Source organism: Silene latifolia, chromosome 6 (genome assembly GCF_048544455.1).
Source record: "Silene latifolia isolate original U9 population chromosome 6, ASM4854445v1, whole genome shotgun sequence".
NCBI lineage: Eukaryota > Viridiplantae > Streptophyta > Magnoliopsida > Caryophyllales > Caryophyllaceae > Silene > Silene latifolia.
In genome coordinates, this window is record NC_133531.1 from 133,465,201 (window position 1) to 133,491,843 (window position 26,643).

At 37.4% G+C, this 26,643-nt stretch overlaps 4 protein-coding genes across 4 annotated transcripts; 2 read left to right on the forward strand and 2 right to left on the reverse strand.

Annotated features, from left to right (window-relative positions):
- Window positions 1–347: 347 nt before the first annotated feature.
- Window positions 348–2,340, forward strand: LOC141659022 (AT-hook motif nuclear-localized protein 18-like). Its single transcript, XM_074406825.1, has one exon. It carries the CDS (start codon window positions 1,000–1,002, stop codon window positions 1,924–1,926), a length of 927 nt encoding a protein of 308 aa, XP_074262926.1. The 5' UTR covers window positions 348–999; the 3' UTR covers window positions 1,927–2,340.
- A 5,128-nt stretch (window positions 2,341–7,468) lies between these two features.
- On the reverse strand, window positions 7,469–16,900 carry LOC141587319 (putative cyclic nucleotide-gated ion channel 8). The gene is made up of 8 exons (XM_074408773.1): window positions 16,716–16,900; window positions 15,764–15,959; window positions 14,601–15,171; window positions 13,977–14,189; window positions 12,779–13,089; window positions 9,408–9,519; window positions 8,960–9,196; window positions 7,469–8,553 (listed from the first exon to the last, which is right to left on the reverse strand). Exons 2-8 carry the CDS (start codon window positions 15,814–15,816, stop codon window positions 7,807–7,809), a joined length of 2,244 nt encoding a protein of 747 aa, XP_074264874.1. The 5' UTR covers window positions 15,817–15,959; window positions 16,716–16,900; the 3' UTR covers window positions 7,469–7,806.
- A 2,541-nt stretch (window positions 16,901–19,441) lies between these two features.
- Window positions 19,442–21,061, forward strand: LOC141587321 (protein DETOXIFICATION 56-like). The gene has a single exon (XM_074408774.1). It carries the CDS (start codon window positions 19,446–19,448, stop codon window positions 20,988–20,990), a length of 1,545 nt encoding a protein of 514 aa, XP_074264875.1. The 5' UTR covers window positions 19,442–19,445; the 3' UTR covers window positions 20,991–21,061.
- Window positions 21,062–21,116: 55 nt separating this feature from the next.
- On the reverse strand, window positions 21,117–24,945 carry LOC141587322 (ATP-dependent Clp protease ATP-binding subunit CLPT2, chloroplastic). The gene is made up of 5 exons (XM_074408775.1): window positions 24,538–24,945; window positions 24,398–24,433; window positions 24,007–24,116; window positions 22,217–22,396; window positions 21,117–21,530 (listed from the first exon to the last, which is right to left on the reverse strand). Exons 1-5 carry the CDS (start codon window positions 24,798–24,800, stop codon window positions 21,370–21,372), a joined length of 750 nt encoding a protein of 249 aa, XP_074264876.1. The 5' UTR covers window positions 24,801–24,945; the 3' UTR covers window positions 21,117–21,369.
- Window positions 24,946–26,643: the final 1,698 nt, after the last annotated feature.

Consider the following 26,643-nt stretch of genomic DNA (forward strand, 5'->3'; position numbering starts at 1 on the left):
AAAGGTGAACAACTCTTCACTTAAGTGATTACTCAAACTTAACTCGTACTACACAAACATATTTTGATCCAATTAACTCAACCATCACCCCGAACTTAAATCTTAATAATGAAAAGGATAATCAATTAGATTAATACTTAATAGTAAGTATACCATCAAAACCCAAAATTATAACCCAAAGTAAAAGGGTGTTCCCCAATCAAAGAAAGGAATACCTAATACTAGGATTTAGTTGGCCCGGGTGATCTTTCATATACACTTTTGTCTTACATAGTCACATATACATACATTGGTTACATATACTCTCCATTGACATGACCTTTCATTATAGAGAGAGCTTATAGAGTACGGAGTATAAGGCAAAACCTATGGGACCCATTAATTTATTCTTACATTAAAACTTCCTTTTTTACCCATACCAGTCCATTATTAACACATCACATCTCTCTTTCTTCCCTTCCTCTAACCCTAACCCACCATTCTCCCCCATTATATTACAAATCAATATATATACACACTTCTCCATCTAATCCCTTAGTTTTCTCCTTTAAAAAAAAAAGACTTGAAGAATTGTCATAAATTTATATTGTTTTCTTAACCCAAGATTCCCAATCTTTTGGGTAATATTATTAGATCAATTTCTACTACTTATCTATCTAGTTTGATTCAATAATCAACAAGGTGAAGAACAAATTAAAGTTTGGGGGGAAAAAAGCAAGCAAAAAGGAGCTCAAAAAAGTGTTTGAAAACCCAATTAAAAGCTTTAATCTTCCTCCCTTTGTATGTACTTCCACTAATTATCCTTCTTTTTCCTTAACCTTTACATCTCCACTATACTCCCAACACACTCAATTCTCCAATCTCTTCAATTCCTCCTTATTACTCCCCTTTTTAATCAATATATACTTACTACCCTAGAATATATAAACTCGTGTTCAAGATCCGTAAGTACAGTATTAATTGTTGACCTGTGTTCAAAATCCGTCAGTATAATAAGATATGGATCCAGTAACACATGGACATTCGCTCCCGCCTCCGTTCCACCTCCACCAAGGGCTCCACCAGCAATTCAACCCGTTTCAGAGCCCGGAACAAGACAACTCGCCTCGAAACAAGCGCGACCGAGACGATGATACGACCAGCACCACCGACAACAACAACGTCAACAACAACAGCAACAGCAATAACAACAACAACAACTCGGATGGCGGGTCTGACCCGAACCAGATGAATAGGAGGCCACGTGGACGACCCGCCGGGTCGAAGAATAAGCCGAAGCCACCCATCATCATCACACGTGACAGCGCTAACGCGCTGAGGACTCACGTGATGGAGGTCTCCGACGGGTGTGACGTCATGGAGAGCGTGTCAAACTTCGCTAGGTTACGTCAGCGTGGGGTGTGTATCTTAAGTGGGACCGGCACAGTTGCTAACGTCACCATCCGCCAACCTGGCAGCCCGACTGCCAGCGGTGCTCCACAGGTGGTTACCTTACATGGGAGGTTTGAGATCCTGTCGCTGTCCGGGTCGTTTCTGCCTCCACCTGCCCCGCCCGCTGCAACCGGGTTGAGCATCTACTTAGCTGGCGGGCAGGGGCAGGTGGTCGGGGGCAGCGTTGTCGGACAGCTACTGGCCTCAGGGCCAGTAGTCATCATGGCCGCGTCCTTTAGTAACGCGGCCTATGAGAGACTTCCCTTGGAAGACGAGCCAGAGGGTGGAGTTGGTGGGCCCAATATGTCAATGCCAGGTGGCGGGGTTGACCAGCAGTCTTCTCTTCCACCCTCGGCTCAACAATTGCTTGGTGGCGGCGACCCGTCAAATGGGAGGGGAAACTTGTTTGGACATGGAATGGCTCCTCCTAATTTAATGAACCCGGTTCAATTACCTCCTGAAGGGTATTGGTCGACGGGTCGACCTCCGTTTTAAGATACTTACGATACAAGGCGATATGGGGTCAGTTGATGATACCTAATTCAATTTGTTGGGTTACAGGGTTGTTCAGGTGATCAGGTCAGCTTTTACCAGCTCTATTATTTGTTTGCGCAATTTGTGTGTTGGGTATTATTATTAGGAGAAAGTAGATGGTTAATTGTTGGTGGTGCAGGTAAGTTATAGAGCTACATGGTTAATTGGCATGTTTTTGATTGGGAAATTTATTAGCTAGATTTTTGTTTCCCATTATTATTATTATTATTAGTAATATGTACTTTAATTTTGTTTTATGCATGGTAGTAGTGTATGTGTTGGTCACATATGTGAGTTAATTTTGTGAGATTTGCATGTTTTTTTTTTTTGTTGTTGGTTGGATTGAGGTTAAACATTGTACATGCATTGTGATCATCAAGAGTTCATTAACACTTCAAAATTCCTACAATGAATATTAGTACCTTGACTACCTTCAAGCAATAAAATCACAATGATGAGTAAATAGGTGTTCTTAATCTTGGTGTTTTCCTCTTTTCTTAGTTATTATTGCTAATTGCTCATTACTACTTCTTTGACACGGTCATTTGTTTATCATTTATATTCTTTGTAAAAAATCAAACAATTGAGACAGAGGGACTAGTTGATTTAATTTAGATTTCATATGTGTGCTTTAAATTAACCTAGTAGGGCATGATATAACATTCATCATGCTAGCTAATAACTTACTATTATGAATGAATGACTCTTTGATGATATGATGTTTGTCCTTGACTTTTTTTTTTTTTTTTTTTTTTTGTCAATCGAAGCGCGTACAAAGTCGCATTACAATAAAGGGGAAGGGGGGTTCGAACCTGGGACCTATTGTCCACAATACCTCCGTCTTAACCACTAGACTAAGACATCTCCGGTTATCCTTGACTTTCTTTATAGCATTCATCATGCTAGCTAATAAGTAACAAATGATTGAGGCGGATGAAGTAATTAAGAGCCGTCATTAAAGACGGAGAGAATAATAATTAACGATATGAATGTTATTGCAAAGTGACATTGATCATTCATATATAGTGTAGAAGTGACTATTAAGAAAGGCCAACATTATTATTCCTCTTCATGCATGTTAATCAGTATGCTATATCTATATATATATATATATATATATATATCTTCTCTATTCATATGAACTTATACTATGATCTATTTTTTCTTGTTGTATGTTATTAACTCTTAGGAAACTAAAAGAATGTTAGGTTTATAAGGAACAATTTGTGTTATTATGAATGACATAATTCTCAAATAAATGCAGCAATGCTTATGAATGTTTTGATAATTCAATTGTGGTAAATTTGAAAGATTATCAAATTCGTATAACTTATTAAAACTACCACAAGGAGCTTAAGATGTCCGCTAATTTTTAGGTGCGATAATTCTTATAAAAACTCGTTTTACCTAAACATTGTAAAATTAAGTTATATGTTATCTAAGTAATCCTACTAAAATAATCTCTATATATTGACGACTACCACTTTTTCATAATAAGGATATTAAGGTCTTTATTATATGGGTTTGCAATGTTTTATTGTAAAACCATTTTACAAGACTTATTTGGGTGTTCTAATCTCTTTGTTTTTCCTTTTCAATATATTTGAGGTGTCGCGTACCAAAAAAAAAAATATATTTGAGGTGTCCCTTTAGCTACGAACATTGATCACCAGCTGTAAATGGAGAAGATTATTTCGGAACGAAATAAACACAAAAATAACCATATTATTTTATCGAGGGTAGATAACTGATTGAGGATAGGAAAGTAAGGGTGTAATTAAAATAAAAATGATTTTGTATGAGACGGTTTTATATCAGACTGTCAAATTAAAAAGGAGACAGCTTGTTATATAGGGAGCATGGTGATTGGAAGCCAAATCCCTAGTATACGATCATTAAATAGGAAATCCCGGAAAGAGAGGGGGGAAGTGAAGACTGAAGATCGAGCATTGAAAGCAAATGGGAATGGCGATTTACGAGGATGAATGAGATAACATTAATGTATGCATGTCATTCTTTATCTTTCTCATACCGAAAATGGAAAATATAACAAATTATCCCATAATAATTACTCTCATTCCAAGCAAGCCCTATGTGTAATTAAGCCCCTTAACTTATAAATGTAGCAAATCAGCCTTATAGATTTCTCTCAATGTGCAATTAACCATATATCTTATTTTTAAGAATGAATATACTAAATTAAATATTTTAATATTATTAAAAATCAAAATTATTGATCAAATATTAATTCTAAAATTCCTAACTATTAGAATGCATGTTCAAATATTTTTTTTATTCATTTTGGTGAAAAAATATTCATAATATGAGAATTTTTAGTGATGTTACAATGAAAAGATATGTAACTAAATTTTTCTCTATATTAAAATTGGTTTACATTTTTCGTTGAATATGTAAATATTGTATTTAATTTTTATTACATATATTTTAAATGGTTTTTATAACAGAAAAAAATACTAGGTTTTAGTTTAAAAAAATGGTAGAAAAATTGATTTGTGCTTAATTGCACATTTTTGAAAACTTATGGAGCTAATTTGCTACAAATGAAACTTAGAGGATTAATTTGCACATAATACATGAGTGAGTTATGGGGGTAATTTGCTACATCCGCGTACCAAAAATGCATCTAATGGTAAACATATACTCCGTATAAATAAGATAATACTAGTACAGAGTACTAGTTATTATATAAAACTGTCTTATTATATTTATTCGCTGTTTGGCGAGACAAACAATCTATCTTAATTGAGCAGAGTCTATTAGGAGCTAATTGGTGAGGTATTAGAAGTTAATTGGTGTGGCACACACAATGGGACAGAGGATCCTCACTGGAGTCTATTTAACCAAAATTTTAATAAGTGTTTGATAATAATTAGCTTATTTAACAAATAAGTTAGGTTAAATAAAAAGTTTCCTAGGGTAAGATGTGAAAAATGAGCTCTATGTGTTTATTTTTTCTTCCTTTTTTACCCATTAGTTTATAATATTAAATACGTATTTATATCTTTTTATGTCATTTTACCAAAATTCAATTACATTTTTAGCTATTTTAAATTTTTTTTAATATATAATCAGCTATCTTATTATCAGCCTCTAGTTTTTACTACCATTTTAGGTTTTAGTTAACTTTTTTATTTCATATACGTTTTAAATTTCAGTTAATTTTGGCAAATAAAGTCTTAATCGATCTTTTTATATATGAAAATTGAAACACTTAATTATTATGGGTAACAATAAATATATGTTTAACTAATGAAATACGGGTTCATATTCACAAACTCTCATTTAAGATGTGTACTATCGGTCTTAAGCTTAAAACAAGTCACATAAATAATAAATTACATGGCAAGATGTCTAGGAAATGCCAAAATTTGTCTTTATTACGATCATGTGTAATATTTGATCTGTTTTAAGATTTAAACCGGATACTTCGCGTATTTCATAGTACTATACAATGATCAAATTCGATAATTTGTGAAATTGAGAAAGTGGTGGTCAACAAGTGCAAGATACATATCCCATAATCCCATATATACATGTGCAGTGGCAGTGGGCGTTAGAGCCTTACAACACATACAGAGCTCCTTTTCGAGGCACGCTACTTGTTGTTGTTACGACTTAGTCACAACATCTATCCTCGTTGCTTCCAACTAAAGCCATCTAATAAACTTAATTTGGATTATTAATAAGTGAGTTCAATCTTTGATGTTTTCTGGGGATGCTCGTCTGTAAAGTTTACGTTATTATGTTGCAGTTTTGGTGTGACCCATATGCATGTTTTTCCCAAGGTCTTACTCATAATGCTAGTTTGAATTTGATGATCTCATTATCTAGGCAATAATTTGCATTTTTCATGATTTTATATTCATTTTTTTTTTTTAAAAAAAAATACTAATACATGTGTCATTGTGTCTTAGTATAGTAGGTTAGATGAAGGTACTAGGAGTTTTAATTATGGGTCTTAATATAGTGGTTAAGACACAAATACATATATTGTTATACGGTTGATGATGTGTTGTACGTTCCAACCTTTACCCTTTGCCTTGCATTGCCGATGTACGTTTATTATTAGGCAAGTCGATAATATGTAAGGGTTGGTACTATCCGTCTTAAGCTTAAGCAAATACGAGTACGTTTTATTGCAAAAGAGTATGTACAAATATATTTTAATTGAATTATGTTCAAACGTTTTAAAATAATTGCTTTAGTAGTGAGTAAGGTATAAACTAGAGATTTGAGTTTGAAACTTAACTATGTCGGCATTCAAAGGAAGACAAAAAAGTCAAATGCAATAATAATGCCATCACTTTTGCCCAATTAGCTTAATATTATAGCCAAATTATGCAAAGGAAAGGCACGAGGGATTTCTATATTATATTTTAAACAAATGAAAAGTGACAACTATCAAAATAAAATAGAATTCAATTGGCTCCATCAGTACTTATATTAAGTTATACACACATGCAAGAAATGCGTTTCTTCAACTCACATTATTGAATGTCTAATTCAGAGATGAAGCTAAGCACTTGTTGAGTCGAGTTTTTCGGGAAAAATATAATACTTAGTAAAAAAAAAATTTAAAAAAAAAGACTATGATTCAAAATATAGGTAAAAGTGATGTTTCAGCCCTAGGTTGAATTTTAACCTAGCTTCGTTCGTCTATGTCCCCGATGTAATTATATAACACAAAATCTCATTATAGACGGCACATATACGTCTATAACTAAAGACGGGTCAAATACAATACCACATTCCTAATAGGACAAACAACAAGTGGGGTAGTGGGGGCAAAAAATGTCAGCACTTTCAAGCTATTTGATCCGTCTTTAGCTATAGACGAATATATCTGTCTATAGCAAGACTAGTTGATTATATAATTATAGTGGCATATTATATAACTACCCCGGTCTAATTATATAGGTAAAAATGATGTTTTAGCCCTTGGTTAAATTTTAACTTCGTCTCTATCCCGGTCTAATTATATAACTATAGTGGCGACGTAACTCATTCTCATTTGTTCGTGCTTTACTTTGAACAACCTTTAGTAGTGAGGGAAAATGAAGTTGGACGTTAGTGCAATTTACATACCTCATCTTTTATTTTCCACAGTAAAAATATTGTTTATTTTTCAATAGTGATATAAATAAATAAGACTTGTAAACTAAATTATACGGAGTATGTTATTCAGGTCTAAGTCGTACTTAAAATAATTCCCCACTTTACATCCATTTCAAATAGGCTCTTTTATTTGTAACATGATACATGCAACAGGATTGACTTGACACCAACTTATGTTACTTGGACTTGGTTTGAGTGTCAAACACAACAATCATACATCTAACTAAAGTCGCCATGCCTCAAATTATAAGATACATAAATTCTATTGTAAACAGATGTTACTAGGGCCGAGGACGTATTTTCAAAATAAAGATATATCGAAAAAAAGGATAAAGACCAATAGACCATAATCACCCTATGGTTAGAATTTATTAAAAACAAGCTAACAATATGAAGGAAAAAAAATACACTCGAAGGAAAGTGTTGGGTACGAAATCTATACATATCCCGTATATCATATTTTGGTCATGTACAGCCTAAAAATGAAGGGTCGAAGTAACATATCGCCCCAGTAATGCCTTATTATTACCTTTTACTTTATTAGTATCCTTTAATCTACTATTTCCTTCCTAATGAACAGAGGCTCAACTACTAAACATAATTTATCAAACTAGTATTGGAATTCCCATGGATTTAATTTTTGCTATTTACTTCCAATAAGATGAACATTCATGGAAGAAAATTACGCTTTTGCGCAAACAAACCTCAATCAACATTGAAGTCGGGTTCAGGAGGCTTTTGCAAGGCAAAGTTAGAGCTAGAGGCGCTACTCCGAAGCCTATGGATACCACGAAGAGCGTTGTTCGCAAACCTCGAGACATAAAGGGTGGTAGCAAGGCTTGAACTACCCTCATTACCACCACCACCACCACGCGACTTAATCAACCTCACCTCTTCTCCTGATGTATCCCCTTCATCATCATCGTCGTCATCATCATCATACTCCTCTTCCTCCTCCTCTCTACGCCTGAGCTCAGCCACTTTACGTCTTATATACCGCCGCCATGCAGCTTGAATAAAGCATGCTGCCCATGTCCTCCATTGTTGAGAGTAAAATCGAAATGTGTGTTGAACTTGCTTGCTATGAAGTCTTCTAAATTGAGTGGCCACAAACTTCAACTCCTCTGCCCTAAGAGCAAAGGCTTCTACCTCGGTTAGGGCTTTTACTGTTCGCGTGGATAAGGGTAGATTCCCACTGGCTTTAGGGTCTAGGGCCCAAGTTAAGAGCTCCTCTCCACAAAAGTCTCCTTCCTTCAACAAACCCCGGTTGTAAAATCCACTTCGACCACCGTCTGTGGTCACACTCTCTAGGTGTCCCCTGATTATGAAGAGCATTTCATCTACTGGGTCTCCTTCCCGAACTATATAGGTTTTCTCCGTGTACAAGGCTGGCTTTAGTCTTTCACATATTGCATCTAGTAAACGCTCGTCCATGTTTGCGAACAAGGGAACCTAGGGATAAATGAAGCAAGACCAGAATCAATGACAAAATTGGATGTAAGGATTTATCTCAAATCGGTGTCTAATCCATTTATTTACGCATGTTTCTCGATCGATTTTTAAACCAGTATGGAGTCCATGGACACAAAAGAACAACCTAGAAAGAAATATGTAAATCAATAGGTGAAATTAGTGACAAAACTAGGTATTAAACTTTTAGGGCAAAAATGTATATTGAATGTTTCGGAGGGCAATTGTGACACAGTCAAAGAGAAAATATCGAAAATTTTAACAAATAAAGCCAAGTGACTTGACCAAAATACTAGAAAGCCAAGAAATTAATCTGTTATGAGTTTTGACATGAATCATAATTCCGCCAGTGCCAGTAAATGTGATGAATTAAGTTAAGAACACTTACTCTTCTGACCAAGTTAAGACAAAGATGGCGTTTAATGTCCCTCCTAAGGTCTTTTGGTAGACTTTGAACCAAGCTTTCCTCATCTACTCCTCGAGTTTCCAACCACTTATACTGGTTATAGCGCCTCACACGTTCCCTAAGTTCTTGAGGAAGTAGACGATGATGCATCCACTGTTCTGAGTCACGCCTCTTGATTCTCATCTCCTCCAGTCGAATTGTGAGTGATTGAAGATACGTCTGCAAGTTAAGCAAACGACAAAAATTTTTCGTTTTAGCATGATCAGGAACTCTATGGAAATCAATATAAGAGCGATTACATCAAGAGGATGTTTTTCTCCCACGTAAATCACAGTTGAATATAGCCTTAGGAGTAGATTAACTTATTGTTAAACCCATAAACCCAATTTTAGTTATGCTTCTTTCAAAACGGTAGGTCTATAGCAATTACCTGCATGTTTCCGATCAGAAGAGCAAAGAGAATAAGCCCTGATATGGCAAGACATATGGAAAATACGACCTCTCCAGGATAAGTGCTGGTCTGTAGTCCCTGCCCAAGAGTACTGCCACAAAGTACCTCATTAAGAATTTAGGACTGTATATAGAGCAAAATAAGGTAATTGCGTTTATCAAGTTACCAACTTCAAATTCAATGTCGCCGTAGGCAATCTAAAAAACTCAGGATGTTAAATTGAATTTAAATTCATACCCGAGACACCTTCTCGAGTCGTAGTGCCTTAATAAACTGAAAATGTTCAGTTGTGCCCATAGGATATACAATGATTCTAGTGATGATTAAATGATCCAATATTGATGGATAAAGTAACTTAGCCATTTTATGTTGGAGCAACCATAGAACTTTGGCTTCCAATGATGATATGTTACAATTCCCACAAAAGTTGAACAAGACGTTAGTGGGAAAAGAACGTACAGAAACGTGTGGATATGAAAGACGAGGATTGAAAGAATCAGATCTCAAAGCATGAGTGGCCATGATCTTATACCTCGAGAGGGATTGCATTCTTGATGTTTGAATAACGCTGGCTGATGTGTGGTCAAAATTAGAATTATTCCAAGACGAAAACAAAGAACTGGATCTTTTAAAATCTAGATATTTATATACACGCAAAATGGAGGAAGACACCTTAACTCGACATTATATCAACAAGTTTGATAGGATTATATCAGACTTTAAGGAAATAGAAGTTAGGAGTTCTATGAACCTCTGGTTGAAGCATTGAAGAGTGTGGGTTATGCTCTAACCATTGATGAGATTAAATCAACATTTTTAATGGTATCTGCAAAAGGTCTTTACGAAACGAATGTAGGACAATGGAACTGAACACAGAAAAGAAGCTCAAAGGTTGCTTATTACGAAGGGGAGGACCAACGAAAGAAGACAAGGTAGAGGGGAAAGAAGTCGAGATAAAAATCTAGAGCTCCTGCAAAGGAAATGCATTAAATATGGTGAACTTGGAAACTTTTAAGAAGAATTGTCTGATTCTGTTAAGAACAGGGTAAAGAAGTCTAGATCAAATCTAGATCTCGTGCAAAGGCCATGATTTAAATGTGGCGAGTTTGGGCGCTGCAAAGGCCATGCTTTAAATGTGGTGAGTTTCGGAGCTTCAAAGCAAATTGTCCAAATCAGATTGTGTTATTTGAGAACCAAACTAATAACGACAACCGCTCCAAAGTCAAACAAAAATATTTGCAGGAGAAGTGTTGTCTCAAATACTGAGGATGATTGTTTCTCTGTTCAGAAGCAAAACCATGATAATTGGGGTAAGTGGATGTTTGATTCATGAGCCTTACACCACCATATGTGTCCAAATAGGAAGTGGTTTACTACCTACAAAAGTACAGACGGTGGAACTATTTAAATGGGAAATAACCACGCCTATAAAATCTTTGGGCACAGCAAAATAAGAATCGAGATGCACGATAGAAGGATTAAAACTTTGATCATGTTCCAAATTTGTGGAAAAACCTTAGAAATTAAAGTTGCATAATTGCTATACATTGAGTGATTTCAATTAATACGAATAAAAACCTCGCAAATTAGGATTCATCCTATTACTCCTTGTAATTTACAAGACAAATTTCTTCACACGTTGCTTTGCGTTTTCCATTTTTAGCAAAAGCTAAAAATTCACTTGTTCTCATAATTCTCCACCTCGTCCATAATTCAAAAACAATTAAATTTTGAACAAACAAAATTATGTCTTCTTAATCAACTGACTGTACTAATTACTAAAGGCCGACTTACCCTCAAATCGGGATCAAGTCATATGTAGTTCCAGTATCCCTTCATAAGATACAACATGTGAGTGGTTTGCAAGTCCAAAGAATGTTGAAAGTTACAATTGTGTTTAACATATGGTTCTTATCAGTATGTACCTTCATAGAGCGATATAACATTCCTCTACGATATCTTGCAAAATGATACCTTACGTTGATATGCTTGGTCCAAGCACGATGAACTTGATTCTTAGCCAAGTGTATTGCACATTGACTATCACAGCTCAACAATTTCATATCCCCAAATTATCAAGAAGACCCCTCAACTATAGTGCTTCTTACAGTGCTTTTGTCAGTGCCTTTCACTCGACTTCAATAGTAGACAGTGTCATTGACTCATCGTAGACCCAGCCATCGATTGCCAACTAACTGTAGCACCATGTATTTTAAACACATAACCAGCAGTAGATCATCGTAACTCGTATACCTAGATCACCAACGTATTTTTACGTCTTCCTAATAAGAGTGCTTCATGTCTGGACCATGCATATCAACATAAGAAATCAGTTTGTGCGAGATGCTTTTTATTTTATTTTTGGTTAATCAGTTTGTGCGAGTTGTCCTAAGAGGAAGGTCATAGTTCTCTTACGAATGTACACACTGATGAGAACCTAGCTCACTTGTTAACCAAGGTTATATCATGAGGTAACTTCTAACATTCTTTGGACTTGCTAAGCATTCTCACACGTTGAGCCATGTGAAGGGATCCTAGAAGTACAAATGGCGTATCCCGATTACATAACCGTTCTCATTATGGTGCAGTCAATTAAGAAGACCTAATCTGTGCGTTCAAAGTTTGATTGTTCTCAAATTAAGACCTAATTTGTGCGTTCAAAGTTTAATTGTTCTCAAATTATGAACGAGGTGAACTGTGAGAACAATTTAATACTTAGCTTATGTTATATGTGGAAATGCATAGAAAGAGTGCGAGGAAATTCACTCCGGTAAATTATTGGGGGTAATAACAGGAAGAATCATCAATTGCAAGGTTTTTATTTTTGATTAATTCAGTTCACTCAATTTATAACAAGAAGCAATTATAAATTATATCCAAGGTTTTTCCGCAAATTTGGAACTTGTCTCACCTCATGAATTTAGTGGCATGGTTACTTCCCATTAAATTCAGCAGCCTATGCTTTGCTATGTAGTAAACCACTTACTATTTGGTAACATATGATATGAGGCACTTCAATATAGCATCCAATTACCAGAAAAATCTTGGTCTTACTCTGAGATAGATAAACAATCACCATTTGAGACGTAACTCGCCTCCATCCTATAAAATCTTGTTGATTGTCTTTGCGGAGTTGTTATTATTAACTTATTAGTCTACTTCTTGAACCATACCTTCTTATTTGAATAATTTGCTGTAGAGTTCCAAAGGGTCACCGATGTGGCACAAAATTATTGTAACAAAAGCTACCTCAAGTCCGAAGCGGGTGTTTAAGGCACTGAAAAATTGTCAAAATAGTCCGAAAGACGCTGTCTAAGGAGCATAATGGTAGTAGCAAGTTAGCAACGTACCTTAGATTTTGTAGTCCCCACCATAAACAGTAGCAGAATTTATTACTGAATTTTTGTGCTTCAACAATCTTAGATGATATTGCTTGTGAGTATATCCCAAAGTTGAATGTTGATTGTTCATCCTCAAGTGAACACATTTTAGAAAGAACATCTTGGCTTATATTCCTCCATGCAGCATAAGAGTTCATATCGTAACTGTTGCCACAATACAGAAAACCTTCTTCACATTTACCCACTTGACTTTTGCAAGCTTGTTGCCAACATGTGTCAATGCGCTCCACAGCAAACAAATACCACAACGCCCCAGCAATCTGAGATAGAACGCGTAACATACTCGAGTTAGAAGCTAGAGGTTTCAGATTGTGAATTGAGATAGGCATCACACAGAAACTAATTTATCCCTGTATAATAAAATTTATGTAGTCCTCCATACTCATGGCCTGTTCGTGTGAACTGTGAAGTTATATAATGGAGAAATGAAAATGACTTTTATGTGGACTGTGAGATAAAATGCTTCATTTCAATTCCCTTGGTAATGCTCCGCCATTCTAATGGTTTCCATAAAATAGTTTTCATTACCAACTAATGACTACAACATCACTTCAATGCCTAAAAAGCTCTGGCTAATAGCGGATAAGGAGAGGCTTGATTTAAACATCATTGCTCCCATTGCGGCCTTATTCCAATATTAACAATACCAAAATTCTATGTACAGACAAACACAATGAAAATTATGTTAAGAGTTTTGCATCGAATGATTGCTACTTTAAAATAAACGTGGAAGCTTTGCCCCTTTAGAGCAATTCCTCTATATTCTGTCATAATGCAGAACCAGAGTATAAGGGGTCACTGCCTTCACTGGGAACAAAAATGAAGATTTCTGAGGATAAAGACTATGAATAGGCATTAGATCAAATATCATGAACATTCTCTATTGATGTTTCAGCTAAAATTACAAACAAAACTAGTCACCATTCTTCCATTTTATAACCCAAGCCAAAACCATTCCTCCATTTTATAACCTGAGCCAATCAAGCAGTCTTAAGTATGTTATATTTCAGGTGACGTGTCCTGAACATTCTAGAGTCCACTCGTCACTACTATTCCAATGAGAAAGCTGGTAAAACCTCATGATAAGCACAAGTAATGAAATGAGCATGTATTAATTAACAGTTTGAAGAAAGTGGTGTGTGCTTACATGACTAGAGAGCAAGTACCATAGCAAGTAGTATGCAGCACCAAGCCAAGCACTTTCCGCGAACACACCAGCAGTCTTTTTCAGGTCATTTGTTAGGGGATAAAATCTGGCAAATCTAAAAATATACTGAATGAAGACGAGTTCTTGTAATGACTTCTTTGTTTCTACTAAGGCTTTGCCTTGTGCTTTAACAAGATACTTCAATACGACAATCTGCGCATAAAGGTTCCTTTGGTGATTATCATGAATAACACTTCTCCGCAACCAGCAAACAGTGAAACAATCTTCAAGTACAGGTAATGTGAAATCAAGTGACAGCTTTTTTTATGGCATATGATTTCGGTCAAATAATTCAAGTCTCACTTACTAGCTAGTAACCAACTACAAGTATTCATTTAGAATCATCAATTGCAAATCACTGGAAATAACAAAGCTAAATGACAAAGACCTATTAATTCGACAGATTTTTGGGAACCAACAAACAAAAAATTACGGAATATTTACACAGCAAGAACCCATTACAAGAACATTTCGTATACTGGCCAAACAACAAGGAGAATCTGTGATTAAAAGAAAATCCAGCAAAGTACCTCAAAAAAGAAAATAACAAATCCGAAACAATACCTGTGGCAGAGGAAGAACAGCGAGAAAGTCTATAATGAAATAACGCCGCAAGTATCGCTTGGCTATTTGAGCGGTATCAATTACAAGTTCACCTCGCCCAAAAACCCGAGAAGATGGTGCAATAAATGCAGTACGGAATTGAAAAGCCATGTGGATAAGGTAGAAAGCATCAATCATTGTACGCATGGAAGTCGTAGTAGCAGCTAAGCCATAGTCCAAACCAAGACAATCATCCTTCTCAACTATTGGAAGATAGAAGAACAAGGGATCTATAGACACTGCAACAATGCAAGATATGACAAAGAGTCTATTCCAAAAAAGAAGGGATCGATCTTGAGGATCAAATACTTTCTTGTCAGAAACTCTAAGATCTTCAGGGAAGACTGCTCGACCAACTCCTGATTTAAGTGATTTACCAAATGTCCTAAGGCCTTCAGATCCTACCCTTCCAAAATGAAGGGACGTGGTCCTAGTTTGGGCTCCATATACAGATTTTTTCAGTCCCTCAATGCTAAAAGGAAATCGAGTCGTACTGGGGGTTGCAGATGAGAATGAGTCCATGTTATTGAGCCTGTCATACAATAAGAAGCCATTGAGAGTAATAGTAGTAGTACACAATTTAAATCCTAGAGGAAGGGCACAAATTTTCTCTAATTAGGTACCCTATACACCATCTCATTTCATCAACGGAACATAGAAGTCGGGCAAAGTGTGAAATATTTCAATGTTTTCAGTATGTGATTTCTGAGCTATAGAATTTGCTGAGAGTCACCACCATATTAACACAATAACAGCAGCGATATTACCCCTAATAGTCATGCTGCAATGTAAACAACACAAACAGACTTATTTTGGATGGCTACAATGAAAATTTGCTTCAAAAATTACATTGAACATTGAACTAAAAATTTAACCAACTATCAAAGAATAAATCATGCAAGGTCGTAAACATAGGCAAGAACAGGTCATCAGAACATCACATTAAAGAAACTAAGAACCAAGCAAGCAGTAAACATAAATAGGTTACGAAACGTCAAATATGACAGTAACAATCAGCATATCATAGTATCAGATCTTCCGGAATTGCTTTAGGTTTGAACGACACAGCACCAAGATAAATGTTGGCAAACACGTTATATTGCAAGACTAATGGATCTTTATACCTTACAAACTTCTCTTTCTGACCACCAATAACTTGCGACTTATACACCGACATGGCAACATATCAAACGTGCTAGAGGAAACGGTTCTTCTTACAAACATCAATATTGCTTGCAAGAGCTTCAAGAAGCTTAATTGGGGTACTTGAACCACGTACTTCAGTTACCAAATCAACAGCTTTACAGAGCAGGTACACTCCTGCACTCAGCAATAGTAGCACACCTTAAACAAATACGAGATAAACAAAGATTGCGGTTTCTTTCTCATCAACAATCCTCTAATTTTCATTACGCTCCCTCACTCAAATGCCCGTTGGGCTTGAAGAGTGGTTAGTTGTGCACCGGCTCTTCCGTACCGTGTGCTGGGTTTCCACTTCGTTTTTTTTGAGGAGTTTTGAGGTTGCCAGGATTTGAACCTGTGACCTTTGGTCACACTATCTCAACCAAAACCTTAAGGTGATGGTTGAGGCCCAACTATTATAAATATTCCTATTACACTATACGTATTGCCATCAATAATGCCACTAAATTTATTCCTATTCCTAATTCGCGTTAAATGCTACCGTCTCCTTTCATTGCATTCCAATATGCTTGTTCAAAATAGGTGCGTGAAATTTTGAACAAACAGAATTTCGAACAAATGTATAGAAATGATATGAACGGAGCGAGTCATGTTCGATTACTATCAAACCAAACGGCTAATAATGCCACTAAATTTGATCTTAATTCACGTTAAACGTTATTTTCTCCGTTCAATTCATTTCCATAGATTTGTTCAAATTACATACACAGAATTTTGAGCCGACGTATGGAAATGAATTGAATGGAAGGAATACTACGCTTGTACAAACACGATCGATTAACAACAATTTAAACGCGAATTAAAAAAATGCATGATATAACGAGAATTGAGATCATATGAAATTGCGCGGGAAATTGAGCTATTCGAAAAAACCTTGAAATGATGAACGCGAGATTAGCAGTTGCTCCACGATATGATCGCAAATTAATCTGGAATTTGGAACCAGAAATTAGGGTTTCAAATTGGGGCATAAATCAAATGTAGGAGATAGAGAAACAATAATTGTTCTTCCTGTGAATAGAAGGCCGAGGCCAAGCTAAATTTTGAGCATTTTTAGCAAACTTTGTTAGGAGGAATGCCTTTAATTTTATTTTATTTTATTTTATTTTTATTTTATTATTGCAAATGATTACAGTTCGGATAATTCACATGATATCTCCCTAGTTTGAACATTTTTTTACGTAGTACTCAGAAATTTAACATTTTATTCAATAGGTTAAGACGGTATGATAAACTGTTCCTTATCGAGTAATCGTATTAAAAAAAATTTATTTTATGATAAAATGTGTGAGTTCATAAGTTTAGGCAAAATCGTATTGGAGTTGGAATCTTCCGTCCCACTTTTGTCATTTCGGGTCTCATTATTTCTTACCACATCATTTCTCACATACTCCATCCGACCTAGTCATTTATTTACATTTACTTTTGGCACAAAGACCAAGAAGAATGTTAAGTTATGTTGTATTATTATGTATTAGAAGTATATGTCTATAGAACAAATTCATCGTTGGTCATTCATTTAATTGGTCGTTTGATATACTCCCGTCTCCCTATATTACTATACAACCAGTTGTATAATAAGTATTATACAACCCTATACATTAATCCGAGCTTATGTGTAGTTTTTCTGAGTTTTGAGAGAGTTTATTTTTTTATATTTAAGTGTGTGAGTTCAAAAATTTTACAACATAACTCAGATTCTTTTAAACAAAACTCGAAAATTTTAGTACACAGCTCGGATTCTACATCATACAACTGTATACAACAGGTTGTATAATCTACTCATTGCCCTCCCATCCACTCCAAAGGTAAAATGGACCCACTTTTTCTTCTCACAAAAAGTGGGTCCATGTTATCTTTGGAGTCGATGGGAGGGAATACTTGACAAATGACAAATAGACGACCATAGGAGGGAGTACTTGACAAATAGACGACCGAATTTGGTATACAGTGTGCACATCTTGTCTCAGTTGTTTATGCATCAACCTTAGGGATGGCAGTGGGTCGGGGACCCGACCCAGACCCTGAGGGTCGGACCCTAATGGGTCGGGTATGGGTCTCATTTTTTCAGACCCAATGGGTATGGGTCGGGTATGGGTTTTAAGAAAATATTTCGGGTCCGGGTCCAGGTCTAAGTTATGAGACCCATACCCGACCCTTAGACCCTTTATTAAAAAAAAAAATCAAAATTACAACTTTTATGAATTCATACTGGCAGACTGTAGAAACCCAACTAAAGTCTCTTTCTCTTCCCTCATCCCATAAAGTGATAAAACTCAACCGAACTCTTCTGACAATACCACCACTCCACCACTGACACAAGAAAACCACCACCACAGCACTGATACGCGACTGACAACCACCTCTCTAATAGCCGGCGACCGACCACCACCATTAACGGCAGATTAATAAACTCATAATGTTTAAGTAGTATGATTTTTTTTTTTTATATTATAGACCCTATAGTTGTTAATCTTGTTCTTAAAGTGGTGAAACTCGGGCCATGAGTACCCAGAGACCCTACCCTTACCCATAGGGTCCGGGTATGGGTCCTCAAATTTTAGACCCTTGCGGGTCTGGGTCGGGTACGGGTCCAAAGGAAAAATCTCGGGTCGGGTCCGGGTCTAGGCGGACCCTACCCAGACCCTACCCATTGCCATCCCTAATCAACCTCGTGTATGGCATTGGTAAGTGGTCTTCGTATGGTACGCAATAACCCAGGGGTAGGCAAGTTTCCCATTGACTCATCGTGCTGCATATTGTGCTCTGCTGGGTGGTAGTCATGTTTCTTGGAAAACTAAGAAATAGTTCACGGTATCGCGCTCTTGTACTGAGCTATGGCTGCAACGACTTGTGAGATCATATGGTTACGCGGTATCTTGCCGTTTTTATGAGTGCCTTTGTCACCCCCAATGCTGACAGTCATCAAGGAGCACTCCATCTCGCTTGCAAATCTAGTTTTTCATGAACTAAACACATTTCTATAATTCTCAAATAACGTAAACGTAAAAGAAATTACTCAAATAAAGCGAGGATTATCCCCTTACAGCAAACAAATGAACAAACTTGCTTTTCATTTCTATAATTTTCTTTGGGCAACTGCGATCTGTGATCATCTCCAATTAGTCTTGCGTATAACTGTTGTAAATTACAACGAATGAGTGGTATGCAGCATCACCTCCCAAAAAAATGTTGAATTGGATGCATTACACACTCGTTGTACAACGGCTATAAACAAGAATTTATGGATCATCTTTACTCCCCGCACGTACGACTAACCATACCATATCTACAACCTGTCTGAGTATCTCACATTTTTTCTCATGTATTCTAATTTCTAAAAGACCATCAACCATATCTACAACCTGTCTCAGTATCTCATTTTGCCTCATGTATGATGTATTCTAAAAGACCAACTAACAAAAGCCTTCTCTTTTTTTTTTTTTTTTTTTTTTTTTGTCAAAGTGAAAAAGATCGCTTAGGCCATAGACATAACTATAGCATGAGCAATCCTAACAAAAGCCTTCTCTTATAGCATGAGCAATCCTAACAAAAGCCTTCTCTTATGAATACGCCCTTTCACTATCCTACAACAGTTTTATCATGTCCTCTACACCTCTTCCTAACCAAAAACAGGCTAGTCAACCATCTACGCCTCCGTTTCAAACATGTCCAACCAGCATTCTTCAAAAAATCACCTCGGAACTAGGGAAGCAACGAGGCATGGCAGTTCCTCTCATTGTGATGAATCTAACATGGCTTGCCAAGCAACCCATCACAACGGCATTCTTAGGCAAGCTTGGAGAGGTTCAATTAGCCGGGGGTGCGCTTGGGTACACATTCGCAAGTGTGACCGGGTATTCGGTCTTATCGGGGTTAGCAGGAGCAATGGAACCCATATGTGGTCAAGCGTATGGAGCTAAGAACTTCAAACTCCTACACAAGACACTTCTTATGACAACTTTGTTGCTTCTTTTAGTTACCTTCCCAATCTCTATATTATGGCTCAACGTTGATAAAATTCTCGTTCATTTCGGACTAGAAAGCGAAATGATTTCCATGGCTAAAACGTATGTACTCTACCTTCTCCCCGATCTAATAATAATGTCATTCCTCTGCCCTCTAAAAGCCTACTTAAGTGCTCAAGGCGTAACAATTCCCATCTTGCTTAGCTCAACTATCGCGGTAGCATTCCACGTACCAATCAACATGTTGCTATCAAAATCAATGGGTGTCGCCGGTGTAGCCATGGCAGTTTGGCTAAGTGATCTAGTTATGACACTAGTACTCATAGCTAGTGTGCTAACCATGGAGATTAAGGGAGAAGGGAAATGGAGGGAAGGAGGGTGGTGGGACCAAGGAGTCAAGGACTGGGTCGTGCTACTACGGCTATGTGGGCCGTGTTGTCTGACCACTTGCCTTGAATGGTGGTGTTATGAGATCCTAGTGTTACTTGCCGGGCGGTTACCTAATGCTAGGGAAGCTGTTAGTGTACTAGTCATTGTGCTAAACTTTGATTACTTATTGTACTCTATAACAGTCTCCCTCTCCGTATGTGGATCAACCCGTGTGTCAAACGAGTTAGGCGCAAACCAAGCCCAGGCTGCATCATGGTCAGCTAGCGTGTCTCTCGGACTGGCCGTCATCTCAGGATGTTTAGGCGCGTTGACTATGGTGGCTGCCAGAAGTTGGTGGGGCCCACTGTTCAGTCCTGACAAAGGGGTTATCAGAGGGGTCAATAAAATGATGACACTGATGGCCTTGTTTGAATTGATCAACTTTCCGGTAACAGTTTGTGGAGGAATTATCCGAGGAATGGCGAGGCCATGGCTCAGTACCTGTGCTAGTCTAAGTGGATTTTACCTACTGGCACTGCCGCTAGGGATAGTATTGAGTTTTAAAGTAAAACTCGGGCTCCAAGGACTCTTGTCTGGTTTCATAATCGGTGTAGTGGCCTGCTTAGTCCTGCTTTTGATTTTTGTGGCAAAAACCGACTGGGCCAAACAAGCCGCCAAGGCTCAAGTTCTCACCTCAGATTGGCCAGAGATGGTAAGAGACGATGACGAAGATATAACCTCCGAAAGGGGAATAGTACTGACATGTTCGAATCCCGGTTATCATTCGACAGAACGTAGTGGTATGTTATAAATATCTGTGCATAAATCAGAAAATGTCAGTTCAAATAAGGTGAACGATACCAAAGTTCGTTACCTTGAGTTACGAGGGTACCTATATCTTAATTAGCAGTTAGGAATTAGTTCAACTCATGCAAAATCAGGAATAATTAGTTTTCTTCAAACTCTATTAGATCATATTACAACATTCTGCGGTTCAGATACAGAATTTCAGGGCGGGACCACAACAATCATTTTCATCTTATACGCAACGACTCTCGAGGCGATATTAAGACATGAAACCAATGTTTGATGGCCTATGACAATTGCTTTAAGCGGTTTTATGAAAGCAATGTGAATTTTAGATCAAACTACCACATTGACAGGCAACTCAGGCAGCACAGGCCAAGATGTTACGACTCTTCAGCAAAGCCGGGTTTAGAACTTAAAGCTTGTAGCTGTTTGGCCTTTTCATCATCAAAGCCAAGGGCAGCCAATATCTTGTGACCAGGTGATTCTACTTCAGACCATATACCTAAGAGCAACTCTGTTGGTGTGATCTCTCCATCTACGCCTACATGCAAGAAAAGTTGAAAAGAAGGCTATTTTATTTTCTCTGATATGTTCGGTGCTTACCTTGATACGTAAAAAGCAAAATTGATGATTCCTAGTAGTGAAACATAAGTCCAGGTCAAATCAGATATAAGTTTTAAAAGGCGTGAGTGTACTCAGGATTCAGGAAACAAGACGCAAAGTGTGATGGTGTGTGCTTCACACATACAAATATACAATGCGCGCCATTTTTGCAACAAATTTGTATTTTCAAGTTAAAGAGGGCATGTTAGCATATAAAATCAAGGTGTAATAACTAATAAGGCAAAGGGTAGAGCACGATAAAAGAACTACTCCGTAGAAGAAAAAAAAATATAAAAACAGCATACTCTACGTATGTAAAACGCGTGTCAAAAACATTTTAAACTTTTGGATCAGATGATTGCTTATATAGCCCGTTCTTCATTAAAGTGTGCCCTAGATGTGCTCAAACTATCAAATTCATGAATATGAGAATGTAAAGATAACTTCACATATTAACATAAACCACAAGGTATGGTGTCATCAAACCTTCATCAAACATGACAACATGATAATAAAACAAGAGTAAACAACATAGTAACGAAAATCAAATAACATAATGAGCACCAAGCAAAAGAACTACATAAATATATTGTTTGTAGTATCAAAGATGGAAAAGCGGCATACCAGATTTCAGCTTCACATCGACAGCCCGATCCAGTGCCTTTTGAGCTGATTCGGTCAGAGGCGGGTGTTCTGGGCTGAAGAAGAAGAAATCCCCTTTTTCACGTAATTTTACACTTTCGTCTCGCACCTTAAAGAGTGTGATTCCATTTTCCCAGAGAAATTTTGCAGCCAGGCTAGTTCCTGGAATGAAAAAGGCCAAGTTACCTAAAAGTTATAAATATGAATATACACAACAATTCTACTTCATCAAGTATTCAATACAGAAAAGGAACACAATTTCTTGTACCATATGCCCAAAATCTGAAGCAGCCACAAAGACAGATTCTTGTACCGAGAAGGTATTAAAAAGCCCAAATCCATGTCGGCATGCAACATAACCATCTTAAGTGACACCAGACACTGTATACCACATTTTTGTCGTTTTTGCTGTTAATAATACATGTTCAGCAGTGCTAGTTGCTCTCAGTTAGAACTTAGAAGTACAACCTAAGATGTGATTGACGATCAGATAGAGCCATAGGCATCTCACATCCTAACTGAATCAAAATGAGCCCCAAGCCTGAAAGATACCTCTCGAGTAGAGTATCTAAGGACAAAATTAGCATATGCAAGTATGTGGGAACATACAGATAACTAGCTACCATTGTGGGGAAACTGTCAAAATGATCTTGTCGTAGAACAATGTCAACTGCTCTAAAGTAAAGGCCTAAAGGGTAAGGTCAATACCATTGCGCTAATAATTACCAGTTGCGACAAGTTTAGTAGTGATAACTAGCCACGCAGAATGTTGATTTCTATCTCTAAATTCACACATTTTGTCCCTATAATAGAGTTCAAGTTGGTAAGCAATTGCCTTTGAAACATCACTTTTAACTAGCCTAGTAATTCGTCGAACCTTATTCTACCAAATTATTATTTGTCAGCCATGCTAAAAAATCCTTAAGCTCTTTTCAACTGCTAATGGATCTGACCTCCTATTGTATGTTTGTATGTCACCAAAAAGGTCATAGCCTAGTGGTAAATATAGAGCTATAGTGGACGATAGGTCGCAAGTTTGAATCTCACTACTGTTGGATTGTACTACTGCTGTATCTCCATTAACACCCAGGAAAAAAAACGATTAGATCATCACACAAAGGAATTATTATGTAGCCAGTGCGTTTCTCTAATAGTCTTGATGCACTATTGCATCCGTTTTAAAATGAAGAACATCATCAAAATTACGTAACAAACTTTTTCCAGTTGACAACTTGACAAATTATTCAAATAAATAGCATTCTTTGAGGACCCTAAGGAGCGGCATTCACGCAGTCTATTTTCATCATGTTGTGAGCCACATCCAAACAACCCCTAACAGCATTTCACTAGGCAGCCAATATAGATCCTCGCTCGCAAAGAGTCAATCTCGTACATCTGACAACCTTCCCCCTACCAATTGAGACCTTGAGGCACTGGAGTAACTATGTTCTTGTTGGTGTGCACTCTTCCAGAAAGTCCAGACGATCATAACAGGTAATAACTAATAAGCGCCCACAAAAGATTCTACGGTTGGCACTCTGATCATAACAGCAAACTCAGTTCTAGTCATATGGGCACATAGTAACAGCAATCAAGCAAAAGGCAAATACACAATCCAATAACCTACAAGTTAAATCATTTGTTTTAAGAGCATTATCCAATCTATATAACATCAAAAGGCATTGCAATTTTGCAAGCAACAATAAATCATAAATGTAATAAAGCATCAACTTCCATATAATTTCTCGTGTTTTCCTCCGATTTCAACTCACCTTCTACAAGTATACCCATGAGAATGGCTTCAGTCCCAGTAGTGGCATACTTTAGCTTCCTAGCTTCCAATTCACCCATTGCAAATGACTTTATTGCCCTCCATGACCACCTATTCAAACATATTTCACCACCCATTACTACAAATCTCCACCTCAGTTCCGGAACCAGCATTTTCAGTTAGGGGGGCGAAAAATTTTCAGGCGGGCGAACGAGTAATGCTACAAGGTAAACTTGAAAAAAAATCGAATTTTCATTGTTCAGCGGAGGCGAGCACCCCTAGTTCCGTATTTCCGCCACTCCCCCACCCAATCCTCAAAAACCCACAACCAATTCAGAATCCAACAAAAACCCTTAATTAAAAGAACTTTAAATATGAAATATTTGACTTACTTGGGTAATTTTTCAGCAACTGCACTTTCTGGGTTCCTGCGCAAACACAAAAATCAATCAAATTAGGCAAAATAAACCAAAACCTTACCAAAACCACCATAAAAAGCTTACATTTTTCATCATTTTAGTCAAAAACTTACTTTGTTGGGAGACTGAATGAAACAACAGCAGAAACATGACGTTGTTTAGTTGAATTTAAGAATAAATGAGTTGTTGTTGTTGTTGTTGTTGTAATTAAAGATGGGAATGAATTGTGAGAAATAAAAGAAGATGAATTGAATTTAGAGAAATGGGTTTTTGTTGAAAAATTGGAAAAAGGTAAGGGTAATTTAGAGATTGAGTGAGAATTGATAGCAGCCATTGATGATGAAGATTGGAGAAGTTTGTAAACTGGTGAGACCATAGTCAAGTAGATGATTTTGATGTTGTGGATTACTACTATACTACGCTAGAAAGTTCAACAAGTTGGAAGCGAATGGAATGAAATTTGATAGCATAGTAGTATGGGGTTCTAAATTCGTACTTGCCTAATCTTGTTTGGTTCAAGTTTATATTAAAGAAAGGAAGTAGTACACATAGCTAACCTGTTGTCAGGCTTACAGACCAGTAAGGGTAAATTACAAACAAAGCACGGATTTCTCGGATAGAATTCCGCACACTAATTGGGACTGGCAAAGAATTTGCCAGAACTGCAGATAGTTTACAGCAGGTAACCTGAAAGCTAACGGAACTGTGGATGCAGCAGGTGAAACAGTTTGTTTTTGGGATATGGTGTGCTGAAACAGAGATCGAAATCCATTTCCGTTGAGATAATGAGCGACCCAACTCGACAGAGGGCATAACTAATCCGTAAGTGTTGTGCACCTGTGTAGAGCGTACCTCGGAAGTCCGAATAAGTGAGTGCAGTAGATATTCAATGAGTTGACAGATAAACGCTGGGTTGACAATATCATCTCGAAAGAGCACAGAGTTGCGAGTGGTCCAGATTGCCTGAAGAACACAACAGAAGCAAAGCAGCAGCCGTTTTTGATCAGATGCCAAAGATTGACGGTGAAGATAAACCACGAAGTCTGCAATCCACGAGATAAAGGGGGTAGATGGATTTGCTATGGTGTTTATCCCTAGAGCGGATGCTTTCCAGACATGTTGGGCAATCTCACAGGAACGAAATAAGTGCTCTTCTGTTTCAGGGGAATTCCGACATAGTTGGCATACGGAGTCAAACGGCACATGTTTTGAAAGTAGATTATCGCTTGTTGGCATAATGTTGTGAGCTAGCCGCCATAACATAACCGAGTTTTTTGGAGGAATTCCTTTCCGCCATACATGCTTCCAAGGAAAAGTGTGGACAAACGAGCGGATACAGCGGGCAGCTGGAGACGCAGCCCAAAGGATGGAGTAGCCTGATTTAGCCGAATAATTGCCATCTTCCGTATATTTCCAGTAGAGAAAGTCGTCAAAGTTCTGAGCAGGTGGTTCCATGGCAATAATCTCCTTTGCACAAGTTGAAGAAAAATAGCGGAAAACCATGTTAGGATTTCAGTCACCCGATGGCAGTAAGAAATCAGAAAGAGACGGAGCCGGATTTGGAACAAGGGCCGTAACCGATGGCAGATTACCATTAATCCAACGACTAGACCAAATATCTACTAAATTGCCTTTTCCAAGCTTCCAACAAATCCCCGTTGTAGCCGAAGAAACAGCTTTGCAAATACCAGACCATATAAATGATGGTTGAGAAACCCGAGATGTAGCTAAAGGGATAGGCAAATCTCGGCCATACTTTAGAACCATATATCTTGCAAGTAGTGTTGTTGGCTGTGAATGGATACGCCAGAAATTTTTAAGAAGCAAAGCTTGACTGAGTAGGCGGGAGTTTTTGAAGCCAAGACCACCATATTCTTTTGGTGCTTGCAGTACGCTTTGGGAAGTCCAGTGTATAGAGTGCTTATGCCAATCATTACGCCACCAAAAAGCTGCAAGCAAGGCATCTATTTTTCGGCTCACGCAGCGAGGAATAGGTACCACGGAGAAGACATGATTCAGAGAAGCAAGCAAAATTGCCGAAATAATTATCAATTTACTCGGTTGGCTGAGATGGAGAGCAGACCAGGATGCAATGCGAGTAGTCATGCTATCAATAAAAGGAAGAAAGAGCTCTGACCTTTTGCGAGGGATATCAATAGGAACTCCCAAATAAGTACCAAAAGAGGGAACACTAGTCATCTTCAAAATAGACGTCAGAT